This window comes from Brienomyrus brachyistius, unplaced genomic scaffold (genome assembly GCF_023856365.1).
Source record: "Brienomyrus brachyistius isolate T26 unplaced genomic scaffold, BBRACH_0.4 scaffold35, whole genome shotgun sequence".
In the NCBI taxonomy this organism is placed as follows: Eukaryota; Metazoa; Chordata; class Actinopteri; order Osteoglossiformes; family Mormyridae; genus Brienomyrus; species Brienomyrus brachyistius.
Genome location: NW_026042310.1, coordinates 2582475 through 2598557, shown reverse-complemented (window position 1 = coordinate 2598557; position 16083 = coordinate 2582475). Strand labels below are relative to the sequence as shown.

Genomic DNA, 16083 nt, shown 5'->3' with positions numbered 1-16083 from the left:
CAGAGTGTTGCTGCAGGTCGGCCCTTCCATCTCTCCAGGACATTTACATCAAGAGATGTAGGAGCAGGACCTTCAGGATCATGAAGGACACATCCCACCCCAACAACAGCCTGTTTAAGCTTCTGAAATCAGGAGAGAGACCCAGGAACATCATGACCAGAACTGAGAGGCTCAGGAGGAGTTTCGACCCCCAGGTTGTAAATCTTCTGAACCTGAACATGCCACTGCACCTCACACCACGGTACATCGGGCTCTTGTACTCCTCACCATATCCACACTGTTACACTGGTCACTTTGTTATATCTGTGTTACCATTCATCTTGAACATACTTCTCTGCTTGCATTTCAGCTTTTTGCACTTTAATTTGACCATAACTGGATTTTTAATTTGCACAGTCTACAAAAGAGTGGTTCGGGATGCATTTCACTACGTGTTGTACTTTGTATAACTATGTATGTGACGATTAAAGAATCGTGAATCTTGAAATGTGCGTTTATGGAGCTGCAAGGCTGTAATGTCTGAGCTGGGGGTCTAACAGTCTGTTAGAGGGCCTTGGATCCAGCAGCCAACCCCTGCAAGGCTGTCATGGGGGGAGGGGGGGGGGAGGCTGTCTCTAAATGCCTGAGATGAGGCTCACCTCCCAAACCGGGTCGCAGCCGGTTATCGTAGCCATCCAGCAGCCTGTCCAGAATCCTGGTGAAGATTGTAATGTTGTCCTTGCTGTCATCGGGAATTGGCTCCTTGTGCCCAACCACCGACCTGTGGGGGGAGAGGTGGGGAGGGGGGGGGCTGAGTTATACCCCGCTGACAACTTTACTTATTCGGGCTGGTTGAAGGAAGGAGCAACAGTAGATCCGAAAGCAGGAATGTAAGCAGCTGGTGACACACTGGTGAGAATCCCAAAGGTGACAGGTTTGAGTCCCTGCAGTTGATGTACCCTTGAGCAATAGAGTGAGTTGCTGCATCGTAATAACTAGCCATATAAATGTTTAAAGCAGGAAGAGGAGCAGGCACTCATGCGTTTCCCAGTACTGCTTCTTCCGTATGGGTTTTGCAGATGGGTCTGGTACCTATCCTAGGTAGAACAGGGCAGGGGAAACCCTGGACAGGATGCCAGCCCAAGGCGGGGCGCACAGTCAAACATGTAAGTCAATTTAGAGAAGCCAATCCACATGCCTTTGAGCTTTGGCAGAAAACCCAACATGAACCACAAACCCCACTGAAGGGGAGGAGCCTCATGGCCCTTTGTGCGAGACCACAGCACAAATCATGATCGTGAGCACAAGATCGAGATGGGACCAAACCAGCCCCCATTACAGCCGACGGTCAGAAGATCCTGGCCCAGAGGGTTTCTGATAGGTTGAGGGGGGTTTCTGGGGCTTCTGACTGGCCGGGAGGGTTTCCGGGGATTCTGATTGGCCCCCGGGGAGCCATGTTAATTAAGACCTAAGCGCGTCAAGGTTTAATTTGACGCGGAACGTGGCGGCCTGCCGCACGGAGCCTCGGAACAAGGAGAAAACAATGGGTCCAAGTCGGAAAGGATTAGCAGGAGGTTGCCGGGGAGCCCGAATCAGAAACCCGCGCCTCCGCTTTGCATAATATTCCGCGAGCGAGCCGTAAATGAGGTCTTCAATATGCATCCAATCTCCGCTTTCTTAATTGCCTTAAATGTGCAGTGCAATCATTATTCTTGAGCTTTTATTCCCAGGCGGACGAATTTGAGAGTCTGACGAGGAGGGTGCGGGGCGAGAGCTCGGTGGGCTTCAGGACCCCCCCCACCCCCCTCCACCACACACACACCAAGACAGCAGCTCCCGTCACCTGCCAGACCCTCACACGCACCCCACACGGCCGCCAGTCACACAGCAAGGAGGCGTCATTCGCTTTGCAAGTCAACATGACCAGAACAAACCAAAGGCAGCTAAGTGGAGCACGCAGAGCCTCTCGGATTTTGACCAGTGAATGTGCCCCCCCCCCATTTCCCATACCTGTGAGATGGAACTCTCTGGAAAAGGGGTGGGGCTGGGCGTTCTCAGGGCTCCTGTAGAAACCGGCCACTCACTGACTGATAAGTGGTTACCCTCCCCCAGGTACCCAGGGCTGCTGTTTGTCGGGGGGGTTGTTTTGAATCCTAGTGTTCCTCACAGTAACCATGAAAGTAAACAAATGGGGGCGCAGGCGTAAACAAAAAAATTAGTCAGAGAGCTTCTCCTATGGTCTAAAAAAAGAAAATTATGCTGCCAACCCCCCCTCCCAAAAAAAAATAGTGTTCACGAGATTGAGGATGACATCATCCTGCTGAGGAGCCCATGTCAGGAAGTCGCAGGTGAGACCGGCACGTCGATACGGGACGCATTCTGCTCCGATCTGCATTAATGTGTATGGATTTCCACTTAGTCGCATCTTAAATGCAGTGTGACCCCAATTGCAAAAGGTCTGACCTGCTCACTCCGATCTTTCCAGTTTGGTGGGCAGGAGGACAGACCGAAGCACACGAACCTGTAGCGGCACTAATTCCTATAAATATGCATCGGCTGTTTGACCCAGCCCTGAAACGTAGGCGCTAATTAGCATCGCGTAGCTCGCATGATGCAACAATCGTGACTCTGTTAGTTATGCCTGCTAATGGTATTCATTCAAATATCATAGTTATTTTATATTGTGACTTTATTAAGGAAATGCGTCTCACCGCTAATGCTAAGACAGACAGCCTTCTCCCCAAGGCCGTGCTAATCGCTGCCGTCTATGTGAGAAATAAATTTCAGCGAATAGTAGCAAATTTCAATGCCCACCCCCCCCCCCCCCCCCCCACCGCCGCCGCCTTTCCGAGGGCCAGCGTTTCCCAAAACCTCCCGAGCTGCCGTCATGACTGTTTGCTATCAGTCAGGCCTGTCAGTTTTAATTAGCTTCCTGCTTTTATTGATGCTGATGATTGTGTGCCCTCATGTGGCAAAATTTAATTTATTCGCTCTGAGTTTTGGAATTTCGCTTCCCCCCCCCCCCGCTCCGCTCAGAGCTGAAGTGATAAAACTGGCGAGATGATCGGGTGCCTGAGCTCTCTGGAGATGTGACACCGGCCAGCTGGGGAGGGGGGCTGCAACCGACGAGCCCGGCATTAGCATTTAGCTGGGCGGCAGCTAATTTTGCTACATTTCCAGACGATCAATGTGCAAAGATTCGAACGAGAATCATGGGAAACTCCGATATTGCTCTGCTACAACCACTACTTAAAATATCGATTACGCCGTGATTTAATCTGTGGCCCAATTCTGAATCAGCCTCACACACACACACACACACACACACACACAATAAAGATCCTCCAGCTATGTATAAAGATACCTTCCCAGCTTCACAGGAGATGTGATTGGGACCGACAGGAGCCTCTGGAACGCAGCTCTGACATGCAACGGCCGCCGCGTAACAAGCAGCCTTGTCCCCAGCGGTCACGATCGACCTCAGACCAGCACGACCCCCCCTCCCACCCCAGTGCCCCTTTCCCCAATGCTCCCGCAGCCCAAATGGGACATTTATTAGCAGGAATCGAACAGCTCGCATCACGGCTCACGACAGGATCCCCCGTCAGGTCGGCTTCCCGACGCAGAGACGACGGGTATTAAAACACAATTTGCAAGTCGTTAACAGAGCTGAGAGGGAGCCGTAAGGTGGGGGGGGTGACTGGAGGAAAACGACTGTTTTCATGCTGTGGATGTCTCCCCCCTCCACCTCTCCATCATCCCTCATTTCGCTAACAAGGGTCCGCTCCGACGGATAATGCAAGCGTGACAAACACACACGCTGTAAACATCCACGGGCCGGCCTGCCACCTTCGGTCAGCTGGCTGGACTGAGATTTTCAATTCAGTCTACACACGCATTCAGATGTATGTACGAGTTTTATTACCTTGCAAATGGTCTCTAGGGTTTGCCGTAAGATTTCTTGCATGGGCGTGAGAATCAGAAGGCGTGACTTGGCAACCGTGTCCACGGGACTGCCTGGCAAAGAGCCTCATTATCAGAATCAGCAAAGTAATCATTTACCTAAATGACGCTAACGCACTATTTTTAATGCTCCGAAACACATCAAGAAGAGCCCGTCGATTTAACACGAAGACGAAATGCAGTTGGAATCGCGTTACGCATCAGTCACCTGTCATGATCACCTTCATTAAGAGCATTTCACTATATGGATGCATAATGCGTGATCACACGTTACTGAGGATATTTAAATCTGTGTCTAATGCCGGTCTAATGTTGACGCCTCGCAAAGTGATTGCCCCGGACCAGTGTCTCCCAATCCGGTCCTCGGGGATCAACAGCCGGTCCACGTTTTTGTTCCCTCCGAGCTCCCAGCCAGGCAAAAACATGGACTGCCTGTGGATCCCCAAGGATGGGATCGGGAAAAACTGTCCTGGACCCTGAGCTTGTTCAACGCGGCATCAGGTACAAGGCAGTGGAGTCCCGTGCTGGAGGCCAGTCATTCGAATAACATGAATGGTGATTCTTCCTGGTGTCTGTAGATGCTCTTATCCATAGTCATTCACAGATCCTACAGCTTCCATGCCTTTTCCTGATTGGACGGTACAGTCAGTAGAGGTCAAAGTCCAAGTGGCGCCCAAGGCAAGCTTCACCATCGATACCCCTCGTCCGAGACAAAGGGAAATTGGCTTGCTAAGTGGGCACCCCCCCTCAAACAGTGCGTAGACGGCCACCTCAGTCATCTAATGGGTGACCGGCCTTGGTGTGACACTCCCAGGAACTGCTAATAGTGACCTTTTGGTTAGATTATGGTAATGCTACCCTGTCACTCAGTAAGGGCATGTGGGCTTCTGGTTGGTATTATTTAGTTGATCTGTATGTCTATATTTTGGTCTGTCTCTCTCACTGTCATTCTTCCTGACACCAGTCTATTTCTCTAAATGTCTTTCTGTCTGTCTCTCTGTGTTTGTCTCCCATCTGTCTCTCTATCTCTAGTCTGCCTGTCCCTCTGTCTGTCAGTCTGTGTCCAGTCGGTCTGTCTCTGTCTGTCTACTGTCTGTCTCTCTATCTCTAGTCTGCCTGTCTCTCTGTCTGTCAGTCTGTGTCCAGTCGGTCTGTCTCTCTGTCTCTGTCTGTCTACTGTCTGTCTCTAGCCTGTCTGTCTCTATCTGTTGGTCTCTTTTCTGTCTATCTCGTGTTTCCAGTCTGTCTCTCCGTCTGTTTTTCTGTCTATTTCTCTGCGTGTTTGTCTCCTGTTTGTCCCTCAATCTCCAGTCTGCTTGTCTCTCTGTCTGTCTGTCAATCTCTTTCAGTCTTTGTCCAGTCTGTCTGTCTCTGTCTATCTATCTCCAGCCTCTCTCTGTTGGTCTCTCTATTTGTGTCTCTCCTAGATCTCTACGTCTCCTGTCTGTCATCTGTCTGCCTGTCTCTCCATCTCAGACCTTCCCGCGAGACCCAGACAGCACAGACCTCTCCCCAATCTGCACGGTGGCTACACCGCAGGCAGACCACATCTACCGCGTCTCCACTGCCCTCTCGGACTCAGGCGGGAGTCACTGCTACAGCCATGACTCCTCTCCTGTTGACAGTTCTTGCTTGTCTTAATCCGCCACGTGAAACAGCCAGGGCCCTGAACAGGGAAGTCTGGGCACACCCGTCTCACCATGATGCCGACATTTCCATTCTGAGGCCTGGAGCTTCCTGTTGTACCCTTGAGAAAGGTTTTTGAATCATTTTAATAAAATATCCAGTTGTATGAATAGGTAAAATGTAAAAAAAAAATCCTTATACTCGCCTAAGGTCTTTATACTGCTACAGTTCCACCCACCTGCAGTTTTTTTTCTTCCCTCTAAATGCCTAAGAAGCACCACTTTAAAACCTTGAAGCCCCCCTCCTCCCCCGAGGTGCCTGCCCCAGGGGGCTGCCTGTTCTTAGTCATACCTGTTGATTAATCATTAACGAGTCCGCATTAGAATACATTCAGCTTTTTACATTTGTTGGGCTCCATTTTTCCCTAAGTGTTCCCGAGCAGATATGAAGCACTAAGAAGGAGGTGGAGAAGGTGGAGGAGGTGGGGGGGGGGGCGCTCTCAGATCACGCCGCTCTACCTGCAATATCCAGAGTGTCTGTCTCAGCAGAATTTTCGAGCGATTTTCCATTCCTTCAGTGCCGAACTTCCCGTGGGCTGGGAGGGGCTGCTTATTAAACACAGATATACCAATAAATTGTCATTAAAAATTAACGCTGGTACCTCACGGGTCACCAGAACCCTGAAATGTTATTCGATTTTTATTATTTTTTTTTAAATAACAGCTACGGCCATCTTCGAGGGAAGACAAGCAGTCCTTTAAATGCTGCTTTCTGATTGCAGACGTAGAATACGAGAATAAGAGAATATTTACCTAGAAACATCGTTCCAGACCCTTAAGTACAGTTGTCCTCTCATCCATTTTCCCCTCCTGTGTTTAATATGCTATAATCTGGGGAAGAGAGCAGCCTCAAGCTGTCATTTCTAATGTCAACCGGAACGGTGAGAAACACCGTTTTGGGGGGGGGGGGCTCTACACCCCTCCCCTGGTGGGACGGGAGGGAGCACCATCGTTTTCGTCTTCACTGCACTCGTTAGCGTCTTCACGTCGTGTATATAATACCAAAACGTCAGCTGACACTCTTAAGCTTGGGTGATGGGCGTAAACACATGAGAAACACAGATCGGTCGTTGGGAAATAGACTTGGGGCTTGTTAAAAAAGCGTAGGATGGCCATTGGCAGGAAAATCACATTAATTGGCGTATTATTAATCCGCGGTTGTTGCATTTTATAGAAGCAGCTATGTTTTAAGTTCATGTAAGTGCAAGTTTTACCAGCATGACTACAGTAGGTGGGCAGCACTGGCACCTGACACCTAAGAGGCTGGGGGTTCGAGTCTTCAGCCTTGTTTGTGGGATTTACACGCTCACTGTGCAGCCGGCACAGCTCTCAACCCCCTTCCTGGGATGGGTCGCAGTGACCTTGCACTGGATAAGCAGTGATGGGGAAGCTATCCAGAAAAGTTCTGGTCCAGAAAGTACAAATCGAGACAATGATTTTGTTTCAATCAACCAGTTGAGTTCTCTGTGACTGTGACTCTGCATAAGTCAACTGGTTGGTCGAAATGAGTAACTTCCCCAGCACTGTGGACATACAGTTATAGTGATGGATGTTTATTTATCCAGGTAGGTTACTAATGGTTATTATGCAGTGGTGATTAGTACAGAGTGTGCTTAGCTAGCCAATATGTGGTTTATCACCATTAGCATAGATCTCGAAACTCAATCCAATATGTCCTCGTCCTTCCGATAAGGACCGAGGACGTCGGCTAATAGCTAATAAATCAGGGACGCGTTCGGCTCCAGTGCTTGACCAAGCAAAGCACAGGTGACATTTCGCTGATCCAAACAGAGGGGGGGGGGACACTTGGACACAGTAAGTGTGGCTGCTTTGGCTCGGAGGGGCAAAAAAGAAAGGAAAAATAATGACACAATTTAGAAGAGAAGTAGCAGAAGATTAGGACCTTAGCTTTAGTGTTGGGTGCCTGACAGAGTAAAAGAGACCCTCATACGATGCAAAGGACAAACACAGGGGGGGAGGCGGGGCCATTGGCTGATTGGCCCCCGAAGTGCACCCCCCCTGTCACTCACTGATTCGAAACATATAATTGGCTAATGATAAGGTTGTAAGTATTATGACCCTCCCCCACCCCCAGATATCCTCCAATCACCCCTGCACTGCTCCATTTACGTGGTATTCACCCAGCAACGAGTGGCGAGATACAACCAAGGAGCCCCTCGCTTTGTTTTTTCATAACGTTTTTTTTTTTTTTTAAGCAGAAAAATATGCTTTTTCCACCCGAACGCCTCCTGAACGAGGAATGTGAGAAAACATTAATGATTAAAAATTTGCCCGCTCCAGCCATCTCGTGGGAACAAATTATACCAGGACCCAGTTGGAACAGCCTGAGAGCAGTAATTTAAAGCAGTACATCTTCACACTTAATAAATCACCTGTTGCAAAAAAACAAAAAACAAAAAACAAGGCCAGCGAGAGCATCCCAAATAAAGATGGGGCAGTAATTACGATGACTGATCAGCCGAAGGCTTCCCAGACACCTGTCTGTGGTGTAGGGGGACAGGAGTGGGCGGGCTGGGGGTGGCAGGGAGCCTCACGCCAGGGTCGGCAGCCTGGATTTCTTCCCGGAATTTACTCTAGGTTATGAACAAATCAGGGATGTCAGCATCGGGTTCCCGATACTAGCAGTAGGGTGGTGTGTGGCTCAGCAGGTTATGTCTCTGTGCCTGTGATCGGTAGGTTGTTGGGTCAAATCCCACGATTGGTGATTCACCACTCGGGCCCCTGAACGAGGCCCTTAACCCCAATTGCTTCTGGCACTGTCCGACCTTGTCTTCTCGGTCGCTCTCACTTTAGATAAAAGCATCTGGCAAATAAATAAAACCAATAAACGTGATGAAGTCAGGCATGGCGTGTGGTGTAGGTGTGACGCACCAAACAAAAAAAAGAGAAGCCCTGCAGCAGCAGGCTGGACCTAGACGGCAGGAAAAGAGTTGAGCAGAAACAGGAAGGAGTCTGAGGAACGGGGATGTAGAAGCACAGGAATGCAGCAGCACACGTGACCCATCGGATTTGAAGGACAATATCATAAAGCCCAGAGAAGGTTGAGAGAGAGGTCACCTGACTGGCCATGAAAGGAGCTGGAAAGCTGCTCTGGTCTTTCAGACGGGCCGCTTGCCTTCTGGGTCATCAATATTTAAATGGCAAGCTAATTATGAAAAATATGGGAAAACTCCAAGCGTGAATGTGAATCAAACACAAAGGATAAATAATGGATCAGCTCTCCACCGGGGAGCTTTCTTACGAAAGCCGAGGCCACAGGCCTGTGTGAGCAGCCCCCCCGTCTGTTGTTTCCAAACACAGACCACAGAGAAAAAACTCTTTAATGTCTTCAGATGCCCCTGCGATGCACTGGAATCCCATCCAGGGTGTAGCCCAAATTTGTGTCTTGTGATGCTTGGAATAGACCCCAGCACCACCTCCCAGTGTAGCGACTGTTTTTCACCAAAGGGGGGGCCCACACAAACGCACAGTTGAAGTGGTGGTAAACACCGCTGCTGGCCACATATTAAACACTATTTTGATTGCATTTGTTCCTCATACTCATCAGACCAGGCAGCTGCTGGCATTATGTAAAAGAACTGACTGCACCCCCAATAGGCTGTTGGTTCAAGTCCCAGTGAGATTCCAAGGCGAATTCAGACATTCAGCTGCACGGTCGGTAATGCATGGCACTGCAGAAGGTCGCAGCAAAGAAGCAAATGCATCACAAAAGGGCCGTATGAGATGGAAGGCAGGATGGGGCGGCTGGGGACAGCAGGTGGGGGGAGGGACAGTCAGGCTGCACTACGCTCGAAATTAATTCAGGGCATTTCTAAGCGGCAGTCACATGACAAAGGGCGTGGTAAGAGAGTGGGGGGGCATCTGGCAGCAGTGGGACAGGGATCGTTTTGCAGGGGTCCCCAGAGCTGTTTTTGTGAGAATTGTCCGTGACTTTATCCATTAACCAACCACTACCCTCCCTACTGTATCAACAAAGCCACGAGCACCGGGGGGCCCCAGTGCCACGGGGGTAACAAGCGAGGCCATGCAGGTGAAGCTGGGCTGGGAATGCTGCTGGAACTACCTGGGGGGGGCATGATAATCAGCCGGGAAACGGAGAAGACAGGATGGAGGAGAGCCGCAGAAGGTCCTGTGGGTGACGGCACCATCCTCCCACCAACAGGGGGCGCCCATTTACCACGCGCCTCCGCCGGGAGTCGCCCTGCTACCACCTGTCCCAAGAATAAGACTGATTTGGCAGCCTTGGTGGCACCTCTGGGGTGCTGACAGACGACTCTGTTTATAGACACAAGACAGGTTTAAAAAAAAGAAAAATCATAAAAAAAAACAAAACTTTAACCGAGCGCGGAGCTGTGGGTCCGGGGTGGGGTGAGGGAGGGGGGCGTAACTAAATCTGGAATCACTTCCCTTTGCCAGCTTTATCAACAAGGGGGGAAGCGGAGGTGTCTTCTGCTAATTATTAATTTAAAAGATTTAATCCAGCTCTTGAGAAAAGCGGATGGAGCCTAAATATCGTTAAATTAGATTTCCGCTGAGATATAATAGACCTTAAACGAAGTCTTGCCGCTAACGACACAGGGCTACCACCCGGTTATAATTAGCGCGCCATCATTTTGCATTTTTTCTTCTTTTATTTGCAGGTGCTGCTGAACCGTTTTGGGGGAAATGTTGAAAGAGGGGGTATTATTTGAGCGAAATGGGGGTGGCGAATTTGGAAGGCGGCGGGAAGTGTTTCGAAATCACGCGGGAAGTGGGTTAGACGAGCGAATGGGACTATCCTGGCCTCCGACTTCAGTAACGGGAAACGTAAGCGCTGCCGAGAGACAGACCCCAGCCTGGATGTGTCCATTCGTGGGGGATTCGTCTTGCTCGTTTCGCCTCCCTTCCGTTATGCCTCATTTGCATAGTAAAGGCGCCTCCTCTCTGTGATGATGTTTGGCTGCGGTGAGGTATCGGTCCCTCGGAGCGTGGTGCACGGCGGAGCCCGTCACCCTTGCGGGGACGTCGCTTCTTCATCCGCCGCCACCGTTAAATCCATCACGGCGCTGGAGAGATGATGAATAAATCAAGTACACGCCGGCAGACGGGGACCGAGTCAAATGCCGAACTGAAACATATAACGTAGCGCTCCCTAGCTAGAACGTGAACGCGGGGAGTGGTTTGAAAAATCAGTGTTTTAAAATGGAGGTAAAGGGCCTTCTTTGTGTGTGTGGAGAACAACAATCCAGACCAGGATTTTGTTTCAACCAACCAGTTGAGTATAAAGAGTCACAGTCAAGGAGTACTCACCTGGTCGGTTGAAATAAAATCCTGGTCTGGATTTGTACTCTCTGGACCTGAAATCTCCACTTCTGCAGTTAGGTGCTGTCTCTAAATAACTGTGTGCATGTGATTCACTGTGTAAGTGTGAGCCCTGCGATGGACTGACATCCTGTTAGGGGTGTATACAGGGGCGGGACCACAAGCTGAAAGCTGATGGGCTCCCATAGTTCCGATTCAGCCGTCAGTCAGGTTGAATTCAGCCGATTCAAAACCAGTGATAAGTCTAATGATGAGGTTAGCCTCCCTCTTAGATTTGTGGCCCCTCTTATGCCCTCCAGAAATCCTTCAGTCAACCACTGCATCTCACCCACTAAGTTCCCCTGGGCCCACCCTCTTCTGGACAAGGAGATGAAAGATGGATGGATGGATGGATGGATGGATGGAGGGGTGACTTACATGAAAGCGCGTCACGCCTATCATAAGACCCCATTGTCCGTAGTCGCATCTCCATAATCGCCATTCCCCCATTCCACCCAAGACTCCAATCAACTGAAAATCATTCTGTGGTCACATGTCTCATTCAAGTAATCACATAGGTCCTTGATAAATGGGTGCGGGGGGATGGCGGCTTTGCTGCCCGAGTGACCTCAGAACTAAAGCCCATGTGATAAATGTCCAGCATTTGCTGGGTTGCAGGTGTCCTTTCATATAGGAAGAGTAACACGCTGAGACTGGGAAGAGAAACAGTGAAAGGTGCACAGAATGCAATCTTACTGCCAATCAGACACCTCAAATTTGATTCGAAGAACATTCTACGAAAGTAAACAGAAGTGCTCCTGGTTAGAAAGTAGCTACTGTTTTCACTCCGTGCCTCTTTTATTTTTACCAGCATCAGAAGATGCCTTACACACCTCCCTAAAACGAGGCTCCGTGCTCTGTCCTCATCCCGCGTCCCTTTTGATACCTAACCACCCTTCAAACCATGTGTTTGCATGGGGCCTCTGATGTCTTGAGGGCCACAAAGAGTCACAACACTAAATAATAAGCATTCGGCGATTATTTGAGGAGACCCCGGAGTAGCATGTTCCGCTAACCAGGTAGTTAGTTGCAATTTTTCCAACTCTATGCTTTATTTCGTTTTTTAGACATTGTGGTGGTGGTGGGGGGGGGTGATTTTGCGTGGGACCCCAGTAGCAACAAACCCACCTCTTCACCAAAACCTCAGAAGAGTTATCATTGCTAGCTTTCCAACGTGTTTAAAATCAGCTACACTTCATAACATTTAGCATTCAAAAGCTAGGATAACAGAGGCTGTAGCGCCAATAGAACATCAACAGCACTTCGGTTGGGCAAAACGGCCAGTGACTCCCTTGGTCAGTCCACACCTGAACCCATCCTCTGGTGCCAAATTAGCCAACATCACTCTCGTTAGGGTCTTTGTGCTAATGCTAATGTTTTTCCTCCCACATACTGGCAGACGGTAGCTGGAATTGGTCTTTCGCAATTAGGAAACTGGGCAGTGAGAGTCGACTGGCGGCACTGGGGCCCCATCTGGGCCAAAGCCCCGGCCTCCGCCGTTCATCCGACGGCCTCCGCCTTGGATGAAATGCTACAGACCGTTACAGTAAAAACACAGATTTTAATGAAGGCGTTAGCCGCACAGAGCCCGTCTGCTGTCCACAAGGATAAAGAGCATAGTGGATGCCGGTGAGTCATCGTACCCGGTCTGGGCGCATCGACTGAGCATCAGCAAGATCCAGACCCCGGGGACGACTGAGATGAGCTTCTGAAGCGGCCCGGCCATGGCGAGTCTGCTCCCGCTCCTGTAATAGGGTGGGGGGTAGGGGGCATAGAGGTAAACATATACAGGTAAACATTCTGATGCCTAATTAGTGCGTGTTTTATTGGTAGATTTTCTGTAAGTAGCAGGACAGAGCTGGGGTGAATTTAGGATTTTTTTAAGGCAATCATAATTCAGATGGAGGGATTGACCTTATCATTAGCTAATGGTATGTTTTGAATCAGTGAGTGACAGGGGAGGGGAACTCCAGGGGCCAATCAGTGTTCAGCTGGGGCCAGTGCCTCTGCGGCTCCGCCCCTGCATATCCCCAGGGACAGAGAGTCAGCCTTTTTCAAATAGCAGATGCAGATGCGACGTCTGAATGGGCAACGTTTTGCACTCCGGTGCTGCAAATATCAGGAAACTCAGCTCAGCCTGTCCTGCTCCAGGTGACTTTGAACCCAAATGGGCAACATGAGCGAAGTTGTTGATTAGGAATCACCCAGCGTCATGTGACAGGAAGTGACACGCGGAAGAGCCGTGCATTAGAAGTTATATCGACCAGCCGAAAGCTTAAAATGTGCCGGCTCCTCAGTTTCGGCCTTGAAAGGCTGCGACCGGTTTAAGGCAAACAGCGGCAGATAGCGGAATATTTAAAAAACAGCCTCTTCCGGTGAAAGCTTACGGCGGACTGGAAGCTCGGAAAGGTCGCGGCTTCGACCGGGTGAAACCAGAGGAGTAGTTTCAGGGCACGGTCGCAGTTCACGGAGGGAGCTCCGTCAGGTTACATCTCCTTGAACCCATACGAAATAAAGCCGGTCGCTTGCGGTGCCCCAGATGAGTCAGAGCCAAACCGCAAGCCTTTGTCTTCCGGCTTACAGAAAAAACCTCAGCCACAGACAGAATGGTATTACACCGGGAGAGACTCTTCCAATACTACTCCGGCAAAAACCTCTTAAACAAAACACCTTTGACTGGTTGCGGCTAATTTCATAGGGGCCAAAAAAAATACACGGTCATGCCGCAGTGTACAGAGAGTAAAACACTGCTGATGAAACCCTGCTGATGAAGGCTAAACAAAATCAGATAATATCTCTGCCAGCTCTCTCCGTTTTGCCGTTAAAGGTCATAAGATTAAAAATAAAAGCCGCGGTTCACTGCCGAGTCGTTCCTACTGCGAAATTAAATCCTTCTTGGGCAGTTGTGCTGTTCCCCCGTGGGACTGGGGAGTTTGGTGTAGGGGTGGGAGGCGGAGGAATGCTGACATAATGTGAGCTTAAGAAGCGTGATAATTTGGCTGGTGCTAACCTGAAAAGCTCGGGGAGACCGCGTCTGGCACGCCGCGAAACGCCTGTGAACCCCATCGCGTCAGCCTCGCGATAATCCTGCCACAGTTGTGCATAATATGGACGAGAGAATCTATATGTCTGATTGGAAGATTTCTGACTTATTATACGACTTGTAAATTTACCTGTAAATGCAGCTCGATAGATGGCTAGACTACTGGATTAAACGTTGGTCCTGGACTTTGGGGTTCCTTAGGGCCCCACAGTAAATTTTGCTGAGGGGGGGGGTAATCCCCTATGATACCTTTCGCCTGCTGATACATTTCGCCAGCGAGAAGGGGGCAGCCCGCACACCCATTGACCAACCGCAGAAATGTCTGGTTTACCAGATTACTAGTCCAGCTACGCTATCGCAGTGATTCAGATCATATACCAGAGTCAGGGGTTTGAATCTGTGTGTGGGGAGTTTGTATGCTGTACCCATGCATGTGTGGCTTTCTTCTAGTGGGGTCACGCTACGGGTGGGTGGCTTGGTGTATTTAAACTGCCCTTGTACGTGTCCTGTGATATCATTCTTGGGACAGACTCCTAATCGACCGCTACCTCATACAAGATGAACTACGGACGAAGAAAGAGATGGAATTTGACCATGGATTAATGGTTCAACAGCCGAGATCTATTGGAAAGCCGACTCCCTTCCCTCCCAGGCTGTGTCTGTCCGTCCACGTGGGTGAGACACACACTTAAACAGGCCACGAGCGAGACTGGAAACAGGCCACAGCGCCCCTGTTAGCATCATCTTCTCGGTAAATAAATAACGTGCTTAGAGCAGCGTCAAGACAGAGCGAGAAACCGAGAGAGGGGAGGGCGACGCTTCAGCCCACGTCACAGCACACTGTCCCCCTTGACGGCCGGCACCGTGGGCCGCCACAAATCCCGGCGCAATCCGCAGCCCGACTTTCTCTATTTTTCAATCTTTTTTGTTTTTTTTTTTTCCCCCCAGTGCTCGTGCAGATCGTAGAACTCGCCGGGCCCTTTCCATCTCTGCGGAGAAGCTGTCAGCCAGCAGACAGTGCAGGGCCCGAGTCCATTTCTGCGAGGACAGGGAGGGAGATGAACGTCTCACTCTGGCAGCTTGATGTACTATCCGCCATATACCTTATTTACCTTTGGGCTGTGTGTGGCTGGTGGGGGAGGGGGGGGGGGATGCACACCTGACCCTTGTTCTTGGTCATTATAAAACCCGGAATTAAATTTTATGCATTCCATGCTGCCCATTTCGGTTGTATATGTTTTAATCCTGGTGCCATTACAGTACCAGCGCCCCCTGCTGGCATGTTTTTAATTCTCCCCCAAACAGTTCATCTGCACCCCACCACAGGGGGAAAACTCTGTCCTCCTCTCTCATTCCCGTGTCACATGTTTCTACCCAGGAGCAAGTAACACATCACCGTCTTTCACATCATGTGACCAGGAATGGCCTCACTCTCCTGCTGGGGGGGTAATATTTTGGACTTATTTGAGGGAGGGGTACCACCAAATCGCACCTTAACAAATCCTATCTTCCAGGTGTCAACTGGATGACATTCTGGGTGAAACATGGTCATGTGACCTGGGAAGTTACACGGCTCATATAAAGGGCCAGCAAATCTGTTTGGTCACGGGGGAGAGTTTGAGAGCGCTCGCACCAGACCATCTCACATTCTCCCAGGAGGAGGGATGTTAGACACGCCCACGCCACACCCCGCATGCCGCGGTAACTTGCTGCTGATGTCACAATTGGCATTTGGTTACCATGGCGAAGCATTGCATCACAGTGCATCTCACGGAGAAGTAATTAGGGACCAAGGTGCATGGCTAGCGAACAGATCCAGAGTCTCCAGGCTCTTGGGAATGGGTTTGGGGGGGGGGGGGGTTGTGTGTGACCCGTCACGAAGCCCCCCTTCCGGTCTGCTCTGGCTTCCACCTTTTAACGATTCGCTTTAACGGCTTTCATTTTATTAATGAGCCGATATAAAGACTAATTCTGGATCGTTAACCGGGCGAGTCTTTATGCTGGCAATAAAACCTGTGAATCGCCAGCCCCGCCAGGAGGCGGAAAGAGAGA

General features: G+C 50.1%; 1 protein-coding gene across 1 annotated transcript in view; it reads right to left on the bottom strand.

Moving 5' to 3' along the window:
* gabra3 (gamma-aminobutyric acid type A receptor subunit alpha3) overlaps positions 1–16083 on the bottom strand; it is a 67149-nt gene that overhangs the window by 44728 nt on the left and 6338 nt on the right. The window contains exons 2-3 of the mRNA XM_048998018.1: positions 12632–12733; positions 639–760 (exon numbers count right to left, since the gene is read on the bottom strand). Coding sequence (XP_048853975.1) covers positions 639–760; positions 12632–12714 — 205 coding nt within the window. The 5' untranslated portion in view covers positions 12715–12733. The remainder of the gene's footprint in view (positions 1–638; positions 761–12631; positions 12734–16083) is intronic.